This window comes from Orcinus orca, chromosome 5 (assembly GCF_937001465.1).
Source record: "Orcinus orca chromosome 5, mOrcOrc1.1, whole genome shotgun sequence".
In the NCBI taxonomy this organism is placed as follows: Eukaryota; Metazoa; Chordata; class Mammalia; order Artiodactyla; family Delphinidae; genus Orcinus; species Orcinus orca.
Window position 1 is genome coordinate 34,061,831 of NC_064563.1, and position 13,069 is coordinate 34,074,899.

The window sequence follows — 13,069 nt, forward strand, 5'->3', positions numbered from 1 at the left end:
GGACATTATATCTATCTCAAGCCTTAAAATAGTCATAACCTTTGACTCAAGTAATTCCACTACCTGGAATCTACTTCTAAAGAAATAATCAGAAATGTGGTCAAAGGTATAAGCACACAGATATTTATCAACATATTATTTATAAAAGTGGAAAATGCAAAACAAACTAAAAGTTCAACAACAAGAAAATAGAAAAATGGATTGAGGTACATCGGTATAGTAGGTGATGAAGCAGCCTTTTAAATTAGGTTTTGAATACCTTTCAGTAAACTATTCACTACCTGTGTTGAGACTAAAAAAATCACGAGACCAAGATCTATATGATGTGATCCCAGTTTTATTTTTTAAATAAGTATATACACATATATATGTGTGTATATATGTATATACGCACACACATTTATTATATATGTTGTAATAATTATATGTTGTAGTTGAAGGAAATGCTAAACAACAAAATGTTTAAAAGTGATTATCCCTGGATGATGAGATTGGATGATTTTATCTTCTTCCCTATATAACGCTTGCATTTCAATAATGAGCATGAGTTTGGCAGGATGGCTTGTTTCACAGACCCCTCTAGGGAGCCCTGCTGGGAGTGGTCCCACCCTCACCCTGAACGGTCACCTGTGTCTGAGGGTTGAGCTGGGTCTGCCCTCCAGCTGGAGTGGAGGCCCCTCGTGTCACCTGCCTGCTCCACCAGCGCCTGGCGCCTGCCTGTGCTCCTGCCTGCTCTGAGCCCAGCTCCCCACCTCACCTGGGCAGTTCGCACCACACTCCCAGACGCCCCTTCATCACACAGCCCAAGTGTGGTGTCTGACGATCTTTCCACACCAGCATCCCCTTACCCAGCAGCCTCTCCGGAAGCCCAGCCCACAGTATGTACCCTCAGGCCTCGCCCTCGTGAACACTCCCTGCTCTCCCCTCCCTGCTGACAACATCCATCACGGCTCAGGGTGGCAACAGGAGCCCCACCCACTGCAGGCCTCCCCTCATGCTGACCCCCTGCTGCTCTTGGGCTCCCCTCTGAGCCCTCCTCCCTGTACTGCGGCATCAACCAGACCACCCTGCTTTCACTTCCTGAAACGTGTCATCTTCTCTCTCACCTCCAGCACTCTCCCTGCCCCCACCCTCTCCCCCACAGGCTGTTCCTCAGCCTGGAAAGTCCTCGCCCTTCTGGGGCTCTTCCGACTCATTCACCACCAAGGACACTGTCTGGATGTCAGCCCCACCTCATAGCCTTCCTGGATCCTCCTCTTTAGGAGGACAGGTACCCCCTCCCTGAGCGCTTACTGTGTCATTTCATCATGATGGCACTGCCCACAGTAGGGTCTCAAGAACAAGCTGCAGCCGGTGCCAGGAAGCATCCTCAAGACAAACCCAGCAGAAATAGCAAGGCTTCTTTACAGATTAACCATCCTCTCTGCAGCGCACCTCCTAATGGTTCTGCAAATGGCAGAACTCTGCCTCCCTCTCCATCCCTCACAGCTCCTAAAGGCTGCTGAATGTTCCCGACCACCAATATTTGTCTATTGCCACTGCCACCAGTTCTCACCCACTGAGATGACACAGAGCCTAAGAAATCTGTCCCCAAAGGCCCAACTCAGGGCTTGAGCTCAGAGAATTTTCCCAGAAACCTCAACAGATGTCTTGGGCTCCTGGCTCAAGGTGTGTTCACTATGACCATTGAAAGCATCTCCCCTGCAGGCTGACGGCTGTTCTTCCCCTCGGCTGGGACGCTAGGCATCTCAGAAGCATGTGATGGTCTCAGGGGGCGGGGGGTGGTTCAGCACATGAGCTTTGGGGTCATACAGGGTATGGTGTCTAGGGTTAGGGCATCAGTGCTATGTATGAGACATTGTGGGACCTTGTATAGGTCTCCTTAGGTCCCTGAGTCTCAGTTTTCTCATCCATAAAATGGAGATAATACAGAGGCACATCCCATTGGATGCACACCGTGTTCACAGAGCATGGAGGGGGGGATGGGGGGAAGGAAGAAGAGCTGTGCTGAGCCACACTCCGCTGCACAGATCTGAAGTCAGTTGTGCAAGAAGTGGATTCTGTGGCTCACTGAGTTTCTCTGCAATGGCAGAACAGTGACAGAGGACAGTGACACAGGAGGGAAGGCAACTTCCTGCTCCAGGAGGAGTTCAAGGATGCCTCCAGTTTCTTCTGTCCACCCTCCCCAACTGTGGAATCACATGCATGAGAACCTCCTCAGACCAGGACAGACAGGGGTCTGACCAGAATACAGGAAACCACTGTAGCTTTAACTAAGCTATCGCTAAGCACTTTATCTCAACTCCCTCACCCATTTGACAGATGAGGGAAACTGAAGCTCAGAGAGGTTAAGTACATTGCCCAAGGTCACCCTGCTAGGAGGGAATCTGGAAGCATACATCTTCCTGGCATAACTGCTTCAGTGGGAATTGACAGGTTTTGTAAATTTGATGAGTGTGGGACCAGAGTTGGGATAATCTTCCAAGTCCTGTTAACTATCGGGATGGATACAAAGAGAGGCACCACAGAGAGCTGGCATTCTCTAGGACTTGCAGGAACTAGGGTGCCCAGGAAGGCTTCAGGGTGGAGGTGAGGTCTCATGTCAGGCCTTGAAGGATGGCTAGACCGTGCTTGCCAGGGACGTCTAAAAAGTCTTCCAGGAAGAAGTGAAAGCAATAACAAAGACTCAGAAGTAGAAACCAGCCAAGCCAGGCTGGTCATGACTCCAGGAGAAGCCCACAACAGCTGTGAAAAAGGTTTCTGGGAAAGATGTCTGGTCCCCCGTGTAACTGTTTGCCCATCTCAGGGGAAGCGAGAGCATTAAGGGGCGGGGACCCGGTCTGCTGCCCTTCCCCGAGTCGCCCCACTCTCTGTGCACCCCTTCCCCACTGCACCAATGGAGAAAAGCGTGTTGTGTCTACAGATTGCCGGCTAAGAGCCTTCCGTGGGTTGGCTTGCCTATTAGGTCTCTATAGAAAAGGGGAAAACTTGCCTCTTGGAATCTCTAGAGAAGTAAGAGTTAGGACTGGTGGTCCCTGAGGAAAAACAATACTGTGAGTCAGAACACAACCCCTTCTGGCAAGGGCAAGCCTCCTCCCATCAACCACCCCCCACCGCCAAAATAGCAAAGTGGGCTCGGGGCTCAGAACCACTCAACTGACAAATCCCCCCTTCAAGCAAAGGGGTGAAAGCAATGTGGGTGACAGCTGGATGTGTCTGGGTATTAGATGTGACAGAGGATAAAGGAGACAATACAGCCATATGACTGCTCTTTGTCTCTCGGTGTCCTGAAATTTCCAAGTCATTGTGATTAAAATAATTAAAGTTCTGCCCTAAAATGGAGATATCCCCCGGCTTGTCAGATCCTCAGACGAGGGTGTAGATTAATTAGCTGGGTCAGAATACTGAGGTCCTTGAATCCCGTGTTGTTCAGGATGGTGGCAGGATAGAGGGGTTATTAGGGGGTGCAGAGCAAAGCCTGGCAGCAGAAAGGCCAGATGTGCTCGGGGAGCAGTGAGCATAGCTGTGGCTGCAGCGTGTGTGAGTTGGCAGCGAAAGAGGAAGACATGGGTCTGTAGAAGGAGGCTGGACTAGGGTGTGAATCATAGGCTGTCTGTTCTCTGTCCCGCTGGTTGTAGGAACAACTGGAGAGGGATTTTAAGCAGAGGGATAGATCCTCTGACGGGTACCTCGTAGCCTCGGTCTTCAGTCCTGCTCCCCCTTCCCTTTCCTGATACACCCAAATGCCCTCGCCTACATCACCTTCCCCGTGGTGTCTCCCTCTCAGCCCGGAACCGATGAGGCTCTAGATGAGGGTATGGGTCACCTGAGGCCGGGGATGGGGGAGGGTGGGGGTGAGGAAAGCATCTCTTCTTTCTGCTCATGCTTCTGGCAGGCCCAAAGACTGAGGGCTGTGGGTGGGAGCCTCTCCAGAGTGGGTCCAGGTTCTGGGCAGCATCAGGATCCAGGAGCGGCAGCATCTCCCAAAGCAGTCAAGGCAACGTGGCCCCTATATTTACGGGTTTTTTCCAAAGCAGTGTTCTGACTGCATTTTTGCCCCCCAAGAAACATACGTCAACAACTGGAGTTGTTCTGAGTTGTCACAACTGGGAAGTGGGTGCTCCTGGCACCTAGTTAGGTAGAAGCCAGGGGTGCTGCTAAATATCCTACAGTGCACAGGACGTCCCCCTACAGCAAAGAGCTCTCTGGCCTCAAATGTCCATAGTGCCGTGGGGGAGAAGCCCTGCCCCAAAGATCTGTTTTCAAGTACTCTGGAAAGGCAGGGGGTCCCAGACCATCTTCCTGGAGCTCAGGCTAGCACCACCACCCTCCCCCCTGCCCCAGGTCATCATCCCCTCCTCCAAAGGCAGCTATGGAAGGTACGCCATGGTGAGCGAGTTCCTAAAATGACACTCCCAGCAGGGGAGTAAGCATGGGGGATGGAACGCAAATGTCTGCTGAGGGGGCTTCAGCTCCCTGCCCTCCCCACACAGCCCCATTCAGGTGCTGCACAGGAGCTTCTGTTGGGATCCGCACCCTCAAAGGACTTAGCCCCAGTGGTGAGGTGATGCTAGGATCAGAGAGCTGCCTGGACAATCTCCAAGACCCCAGCAGCTTCAGATATTGAATAATCCATAGTTCTTACTTCCCTAGTCATCTAGAGAGCAAGGCTTAGCCAGCCTCCCAGCCCTGCGTGTGTGTGTGTGTGTGTGTGTGTGTGTGTGTGTGTGTACATGCCCACATGCAGACAGGACAGGGAAGGACAGGGCTTGCTGCATGAAGAAACTGACTTGCAAGTCATCATCTTTACTGGTCCTGCACTCAGCTCTCTCAGGACTCCAGTCAACACTGCCAGAAGCCAGTGACCGCTCCTTTCATCGGATGCCCGGTGGGCAATGGGGCGGCGGTGATACAATGGTGTGGCGGTCTTTACATGCGACTAAACTGTGAGCCACAGTCAGCGAGGAAAGATCTTCAGAGTCTGAGAGTTCAGCTTTGTGACCCCCAGCTCCATCACTGACTTGTCACTTCACCTGTCCCTTTCCTCGCCCTTAGAATCAGGTAAGAATGACAGGTACCACTTGAAGACCACTTACAATGCACCAGGCACCTCACATGCATGTCACTGTTACAGCAGGACCTGCATTATGCCCATGATATGAGTGACAAAATGAGGGGAAGTGGCTTGTCCAAGGTCACAGGGGTAGCAAGTGTGGAACCCAGGCCTGTGCCATACGGTCTGCCTTCAAGAGGTAGCGGGAGGTCTCAGCGGCCACGCTGCAAGGTAGGGTCACCTAACTCCACAGCAAGGAGGGTCCCAGAGCAAAAGGTCTCCACGCCCACGGTATTTCTTAACAGTGGAAACTCAAGTTAAGGGACTGACCCCAGCCCGGTAGGCCCGCGGTGCCGAGGGCTGCCAAGCAGATGCGCTGTAAACACTCCTGAGTCCCAGAGCCAAAGGCTCTGCTGCCGCTGGCTGGGCAGGCCAGGCCTCACTAAAAATAGACGGGCCCTCAGGTCCAGCTCCCTGGCTGCCAACCGAGGCAGGCCGCTCCCTACACCCAGCCTCCTCCCCTCCCTCTCCCCCTTCCCCAGCGGGCTAGGGCCAGGCTTCTAGAAGGTACAGAGATGTTAAGACTTTCACTTCAGACCAGGCAGGGCTGTTAGGCTGACTCCCGGTGGGCAAGTTCCAAGTTCTGGTGGGGCCATAATGGGGGAGGGGGTGTCCTGACCCCAACGCCCCACACACCTCCCTCTGAGGAAGGGAGCTGTCAACCTCCAAGCCCACCAGGGGAGGCAGTGGAGCCCAGGCCAAAACTTGGCCAATTTCTCCACATTTTGGAATTGAATCTGGGGCCTCCTTGCCGTTTCTCTTTCCCTGCACTGATTCTCCCTGTTGACAGCACTGTACAATTTCTGTATTTGCCGCGGCTTTCGGAGATCTGCTGCTGGCCATCTCAGGAAGGCCTGGGGGAGCGCGGGATGGGGCAGCGCCCGGCCGGCAGGGGCGGGAGACAGGGGGCGCGGGGAGGGAGGCTCCGGAGAGCGGCCGGACGGGAATTTCCTTTCAAAGGTGACTTAGAACCTCTTCATTAGGGTAGCGCCCTCCCGGGCGGGCCCTAATGGCGAGTTTGGCAGAGTCAGCGAAACGCGGCGCGGCTGCCGGGCGGCGAGGAGCGCCCTCTCCCGCACCCTCGCCGTCTCCCGCGCCGGGCAGCGGCGCGTACGAGCCATTTGCAGCTCAGGCAGCCTCGCGAGCGGCCGCCGCGCACGGGCCGGAGCTGGCTGCACCATGGAGCTGAAGAAGGACAGCAACGCCGTATCCATCGACATGCTGCTGATCGTGCACTCGGAGAAGCGGCACGCCGCACAGGGCGCGCACTCGGACCGCCAGGCGGACCCGGGCGCGCCTCCGCAGCGCAGAGGAGGTAATGCGCCCCCAGGCAGGACCCCGGCCTCCAGCCCCTGGACCTCCTCACCCCAGGGCCCGCCTGTTGGGGGGGCGCGCTACGCGCCCCCCCGAAAGGGGTCCCCGAGGCCGACCCGCTCCCCAAGGCTGGCTGCGCCTCCGCGCTGCGCCTCTGGCATCCCGTGGCAACGCGCAGCTCCGCGATTGCCCCAGTTGACACCCCGTGCAGGCCTGCCGTGCTTCCGTCACCCCCGGGAGCAGGTTTCCTCCTGGTCACTCTTTGAAGGGTGCAGATCAGGTTGGAAGATGCCCTGGAGGAAAGGGACCTCGGGCCTGACTCCTGCGTGCCCGAGGCCGCATTGCAGGGCACAGGGGACCCAGGGGGATTCGTGTGCTGAGTCAACTTTGAGGTGGGACCCTCCCTTGGTGTCCTTGCACAGTTCATGGCCTCACTGTCCCCTTTCTTGAGCCCTCTCCCAGCCTCCTACAGCAGAAGGCATGCCAGGTGTAGAAGGCACACAAGCTTGGGTAGGCTTAGACTTGAAATCTGCTCTCCCCACTTAGGCTTCTCTGTTGATTCTACTTGTCCTACAGACTTTCTGGGGAAGAGTAGACTGGTAAAATAAAGCGACTTTTCATAGATTGTGGAAAGCAGGGCTCTGACCTCTGTACTCTCCAGAGAACAGGACACAACGTGAGGAGAGTAGAGATGGAGAACAATGGCGGTTAAATCAGCCCCTCATACATCTGGGAACCCCCTGGTCCCGAGTCCCTGAGGAAGCCCTCAGGAGCCCTTGAGGAGGCTGGTGTGAGGGCGCACTAGACACACTGTGTCCTGGTTTTTTGGGAGCAAAGCTTCACAGCCCTCAAGGTAAAATGACCTGCCTCCTGTCTCCCTTCCAGCTCCAGAGCTCCTTGAAGGTGGTCCCCAGTTCTTCTGTCCCCACAGCCCCTATGCACATTGAACATGCACCTTCCACCTACCCTGCTGAAGCAGGGTGGCTTTGCCCCCCACCAGCCCCACAAGGTGCAGCTGCCCCATAGCTCCTGGTGACCTCCTGGGGAGGCAGACAGGGGAAAGAATGGAGATTCTGGAGAGCTGAGAATGTTGGCAGGTGCCCCAGTCTCCCGAGGGATTTGGGGCCCAGGAGTTATTTGGGTTAGATGGTTCTTTAGTTCTCAGAGCTGCCCCTGGGAGAAGGGGAGATGGCCCGCGCAGGGGTATTTGTAATGAGGAAATTGGCAGAGGCCGTTGGCCTTCCTTGATAGAAATGTGGCTGCCCCTACTGCACGGACTGCGGTCTGGAAGGCCAGAGGCCCCCCACGAGGTGCAGCTCCAGGTTAGCGCATGAGTCCCCTCCTCCCTCTCTCCTGATCACATCTCTCCGAAAGGCTCTGACACTAGAAAGAGAGGGCAGAGAACACAGAGAAGGCTCAGAGATGCCAGAGATCGGGGCTGCTCAGAGAAGTGTCCAGCACCCGGCATAAAGCCTACATGAGGCCAGACCAATGCACTTCACACTCATGACCATGACTCAGGGAAAGAAGACCGCTGTTTGCTGAGCCCTCTCTGCTGAAATTTTTCTCCAAATATTTTCCTGACAGACATTTCTCCCAGGCGCTATGGCAGCGGAGAGACCCGTGTGACTTACTGATGATCAGACAGCTCTGCACCAGAGCAGGGAAGAGGGAGCATGCATGACCTCCAAGGCCCGCTGGGCACCAGTAATGTCCAGGAGACCGCTGGCTAAGCCAGCCTGCGGGCCCACTCCTTGGGACAAGCTAAGGAGGGGAAATGCTGGACAAGACCAGCTTGTTCCAAGGCCTCCTGTTAGTGCACAGAGATCCAAAACCCACCCCTCCCCCACTTCCAGGCGTCTCCTCCAGTCTCCTCCCCGCTCCAGGCCCCCGGCTGCACAGGGAATCTTCCCCGGCTCTGCAAAAGAGGGCCTGAGCTCTGCTTTGAGAAAAGAGCAAAGCTTGGTTACTCTCACATGCAGAGGACTGAGTAAGGGTGTGACCAGGTGGCTTTCTGTTGTGTCCCTGTGGCAGAAAAGAGTCAGAGGGACAAGGGGGCAGGGAGCGTGTGCACTGGGAATTTGGGCTGCAAGTCAGCAGATACTCCCTCCCCTTTCTTGCAGGGCCCTAGCATTTCCCCAGCAGTTTCCTTAGAGCCGCACTTCTCCAAAACATGCCTAGAAGCCCTCAACTCCTATTGTATATTCCCCTGGCCATGGAGGAGGTAGCCTAAAGCTGCCACACCAGGTCTGAAATAGCTTCAACGCCTTAGGTTTTATCCCCAAAGTGGATGGGATGTGTGCATTCCACTCCCCAAGTGTCGGTGAAGGTTCTGAGTGGTCAGGCCCAGACACTGACTATGGAGGGCTCTGCGGAAAAGAAGGGTGTCAAGAAAGGCCTGGGGGCGCTCAGAGTGGTGCAAAGGGTTGGAGACCCAGACTGGAGGCTGAGCTTCCAGGAACGCGACCATAAGCTGTGCGGAATGGCTGGTTTGGTGAGGAAGCCTCTGCTGCCACCAAGGAGCCCTAGACACTCCTTCTGTGCCAGGAACTTGAAATTATTGCAGCAGCTTGCACTGCCAGAACGTTTGCCAGTTCTGTGCCAGGAACTCGACCTTGCAGCCATCACTTCCAGCCACCACCAGAGAGAGAGAGACAGAGAGAGAGAGAGAGAGAGAGAGAGAGCGCGGTTCCATTCGCTTCCCTGTTGCCTCACTAGGTCCCAAGACAGAATGGGACACAGGTTCATATCAGTGGATGCCTTGGCCACACAGGTCCATGCTCTAGCTGCAAGGGAGGCTGGGAGAGCAGGCAACCATCACGTTCAGTTCCCATAAGGATCCATCAGTTTCCGTCTTTGCCCACCCGCCACCCACATCAAGACTCTAAAAGTGGGAGATTCACCACGTACAGAAGTAGGCAGGAAAAATGAATGGCAAATGTCTTCACAATAATGCTTCCATATTTATGCAGTGGAAATGTGGGAGTGACAAAGGGGCACCTCTATTGTGAAAATTCTCCCTGAATGATCCTGATAACCAACCCGTCACCCTTGGAAACTACCGTGGTAATATTTTTTTAATGTTTTGAACGTGGAGGTTTGCATTCATTTCTTCAAGTGCACTTCATTCGTGGGCAGCCTCCCTCGGATCCCGGGAGAGCCAAGCTCCACCAGCCCCGCTTTAGCCCAGATCAGTTTGCAACTGGTGCATCACACACTTGACCTGAGTCTCCCCACCGCAGAGAGCCTCACGCCAGTCCTTGTTACTTCACAGGGCTTCAAGGTGTTGGAAACGGAATCCGGAGATGGCAGAAATTAGAAAGAAATGACCTACATGGTAAATTCTCTCATTTTCATTTTGTTTTCTTTTCGATCTCTGGAATTCAACATACTGAAAAATGCCTGGAAGCATTGGGTTTCACTTGCTTGAGGACTAGTCTAGACATCTAACCACTCAGACAGTGGCTGCTTGTGATGCAGCCAGGCCTCTGGGGGCACTGTGACCCTGGAAAATTTTCCTTGGCAACAGGTCCACCAATTTCCTGGAGGGTGTGCGGGGAGGCAGGCGGAGCGATGCTATAACCCTGAGCACCCACTTGTTCGCTGACTGAGCTATAAAGAACTTGGCATCATATGGGATGGTGGGTTTGGGTGTGTTCCCATGGGAGGTGGGGCTTCCCAGGTCATGCATCCCATGCATCTTGGGGAACCCATCTTTTGAAAATATTTCTGAACAGAGAAGAGAGCAGCCTGCCTCGGGAGATGCCACTCAAGGGTTCTGTGGCTCCTGGCCTGGGATCCAGAATACAATAAGATCTGAAGAAATCAGCTTCCAAAGGCTCTTTATGGTGCCAGGTGTCTTTCCCCCTGCAGGCCCAGAATTTCTCTGACCAGGCCATGCATGAACCGTTATACTGGGCCTTATTCTGTGCCCTTATTGTGAGGTTTGTAAGCCCGGCCTCCAGGAACAAACACTGTGGAATTGCACTGTGGGCATGTGAGAATTCCAGTAAGAATCAGACCTCCATTCCCTGAGCCCCAGTAGGGGATTCAGTCAGATTCCGACTGTGTGAGCCCCAGGATTGGATGACTGACTCATCAAATGCCAGTAGGAAGGGATCCACACCCCCATGACCCTCCACAAATGGGGAAACAGGACCCCAATTGAACAAAACAGAGCACCTATGCTCTGCCATCCTTCTGACAGTAACAAAAGGGGAGGATGAAATTCTAAAAGTAAGTTCATGCATTCATTCCCTCAGTAAAGGTCGACAGTGATTACTTTGTGCCGGGAAGGGTTCTAATTGTTGGAGATGGAACAGTGAATGGGACAGTCGGGAGTGCCTGCCCTCCTGGGGCCATGTTAGAATGATTGCATCGTAATGCCATTCACCACAGCCGAGTCTCAGCACCCTGGAGGTGAAGAGCTTGCCTGTGTCCCCTGCACTGTGCATGGAGATAACTTATCCTCAAGACACCCCCCCAACCAGGGACCACCCTCTGAGTCCTGGCTGATGGGCATGCATGGGTGGGATGGCTTCCTAAACCTTGATACGGGGCCATCAGATGGTAGACGCACCAGTTCCAGCTCTACCTAAGCAGACGCCAAGGTTAGCGAAACTGTGCTGTGGGCTTTTGAGAATTACAGTAAGAATCAGACCTCCAGACACCTGACAGCCACAGAAGCACATAGCAGCCCGTGCAGGGAGGCGTGCTCGGCCAGTGTGCGGGTGGGTGGAGGGCAGGCGGGCCACGTGGGAGGAAAGAGACACTGCGTCTGTGTTTGTTGCAGCTCTTACTTTGCCTGAGTTGTTGGAAATTCATCTTATGGCTTCTCGGGCATGTTATTAATGTTATCAGTCCTCAGGAGAGGATTGAAATATACTGAATTCATCCTCTTTTTACCATCTTCGGGGTTCCTGGTTTGGGGGAAGTTTAGTGGAAAAATATAATAAAACACAAAGAGACGTGATAACTCTTACAAGACTCTTCCTTAAGACATGAAGTGGGTCTTAGTACAATGTACCAGCCGATAAAGAGAATGATTATAGTTCTTGCAATACCACCCAAGAACTGAGAGTTTCAGGTAAGTGCAGGGCTGGAGAGAGGCCGCACAGAGGCCTTGAGCCTGGGAAAGATGATGGTTCCACCACTCCACCAACATAACGCAATTTAAAATTTACTAAGTCAAATTTTATTTATTTTTTCGAGTGGCATGCTTGCATCCGTGCAGAGGTTAAAATTCCAGCTTCTTTCTGTGTTTTCTGATGGTGAGGTCCTGGGTACATGCTTGCCTTGCTGGTGTCCAAGGCACCCAGCCCTGGTAACTGGATGGCTTTCATCTGAAAAGGAAGCAGCTGATGGCTTGTGCTTGGTGGAGTGTGCACAAATGTGGCTGAACGTGGGGTTGGTCCAAAAGGGCACATGTCCCCTCTCTTTCTGCACTGTGCACTCCTTGGGCTGGGGCATTGGCAGGGTGGGGGGAGCCCGAGTACTCCAAACTTTTCCAAGCAGCAGGTGTTTGGGCTGAGCCACCAGCTTGCCCGGCAACGGGCTTCCCCTGCTGTGATTGGCTGCTTTCCTTGGTCCTGGCCGAAGTCTGCCTAGCAGCACAGGGACTAACGCCCCACAGCTACAGGGAAACCAACTGTGCAACCCTGACTATAAATAGCCCACAGCAGCTATGCCAGCCAATCATCCTCCTTGAGGATTCCCTTCCCAGATCCTATTTCTTCCATCAGCCAGCAGAGCAGGGATGCGGCCAGCTGTGCCCGCAGGAGGCAGCTGCCCTGTCCTTGCCTGGGTCTGGCCTGGAGCTCCAGCCCAGCATACTGCATCACCCTGGGTTGGCACACACAGCGGTCCTGGCCCTTGGCCAACCAACCGACCTCAGCCCGGTGGGGGCTAAGGGTCCTGGCTGGGCCTGCTTATAGAGAAGGCTGGAGAGGATGTGCTTCCCAGCCAGGAGGATCGCACGTCCAGCCCAGCTCAGTGACCCACCCACCCATCCGCCCTGACTAGCTTCTGCCTGAGCCCAGGCATGGGAAACGCTGAGTGACAGATCTGGTTGGGTACACAAGGGATGTCATATGAATGGAACCAGGTCAGGCCAGTGCCCCTGAGTGCTTGCACCAGGTCCAGGCACAGGTGCCAGTGGTCACTTCCAGTGACAGGCCCAACAGCCTTTCTGCAGCCCAGTGGGAGACCAGGGGAGAAGATGGCAGGCCAGGGTGGTAGTGGTCCTTCCCCCACCCCTCTGAAGCAGAGGTTCAAGGGCAAGACCAGGCCACCACAGCAGCTGTAACGGGAAAGATGGAGGGAAGACAGTGCTTCCTGTAGGAGGGGCAGATAAGCTTGTGGGTTCCCCCTCCATGGCCTATGGCAGCAGCTGAGCATCTCTCCACAGCAGCCTGGCTCCACTAGGCTCTGAGGACAGCTCTGTGTCCTGGGACATGAATATCGCCAGTGCATGGAGAGCATTCACCCTGCAGAACAGGTGCCCTGCAAATGTCTGTGAAACTGAACCAAACTGCAAGCACCCCAGCTCCTAGGCTACAGTAGGTGGCAGGGTACCCACACCCCCCCATTCCTCTCAGAGGGAGGCAGGAGGCTGGAGACTTGGGTTCAAGTCCCGGGTCTCAC

General features: G+C 54.4%; 1 protein-coding gene across 1 annotated transcript in view; it reads left to right on the forward strand.

Annotated features, from left to right (window-relative positions):
- The first annotated feature begins 6,041 nt into the window (after positions 1–6,041).
- KY (kyphoscoliosis peptidase) overlaps positions 6,042–13,069 on the forward strand; it is a 49,500-nt gene continuing 42,472 nt past the window's right edge. Inside the window, exons 1-2 of the mRNA XM_004278934.3 lie at positions 6,042–6,428; positions 9,702–9,764. Of these exons, the coding sequence (XP_004278982.1) occupies positions 6,293–6,428; positions 9,702–9,764 (199 nt within the window). The 5' untranslated portion in view covers positions 6,042–6,292. The remainder of the gene's footprint in view (positions 6,429–9,701; positions 9,765–13,069) is intronic.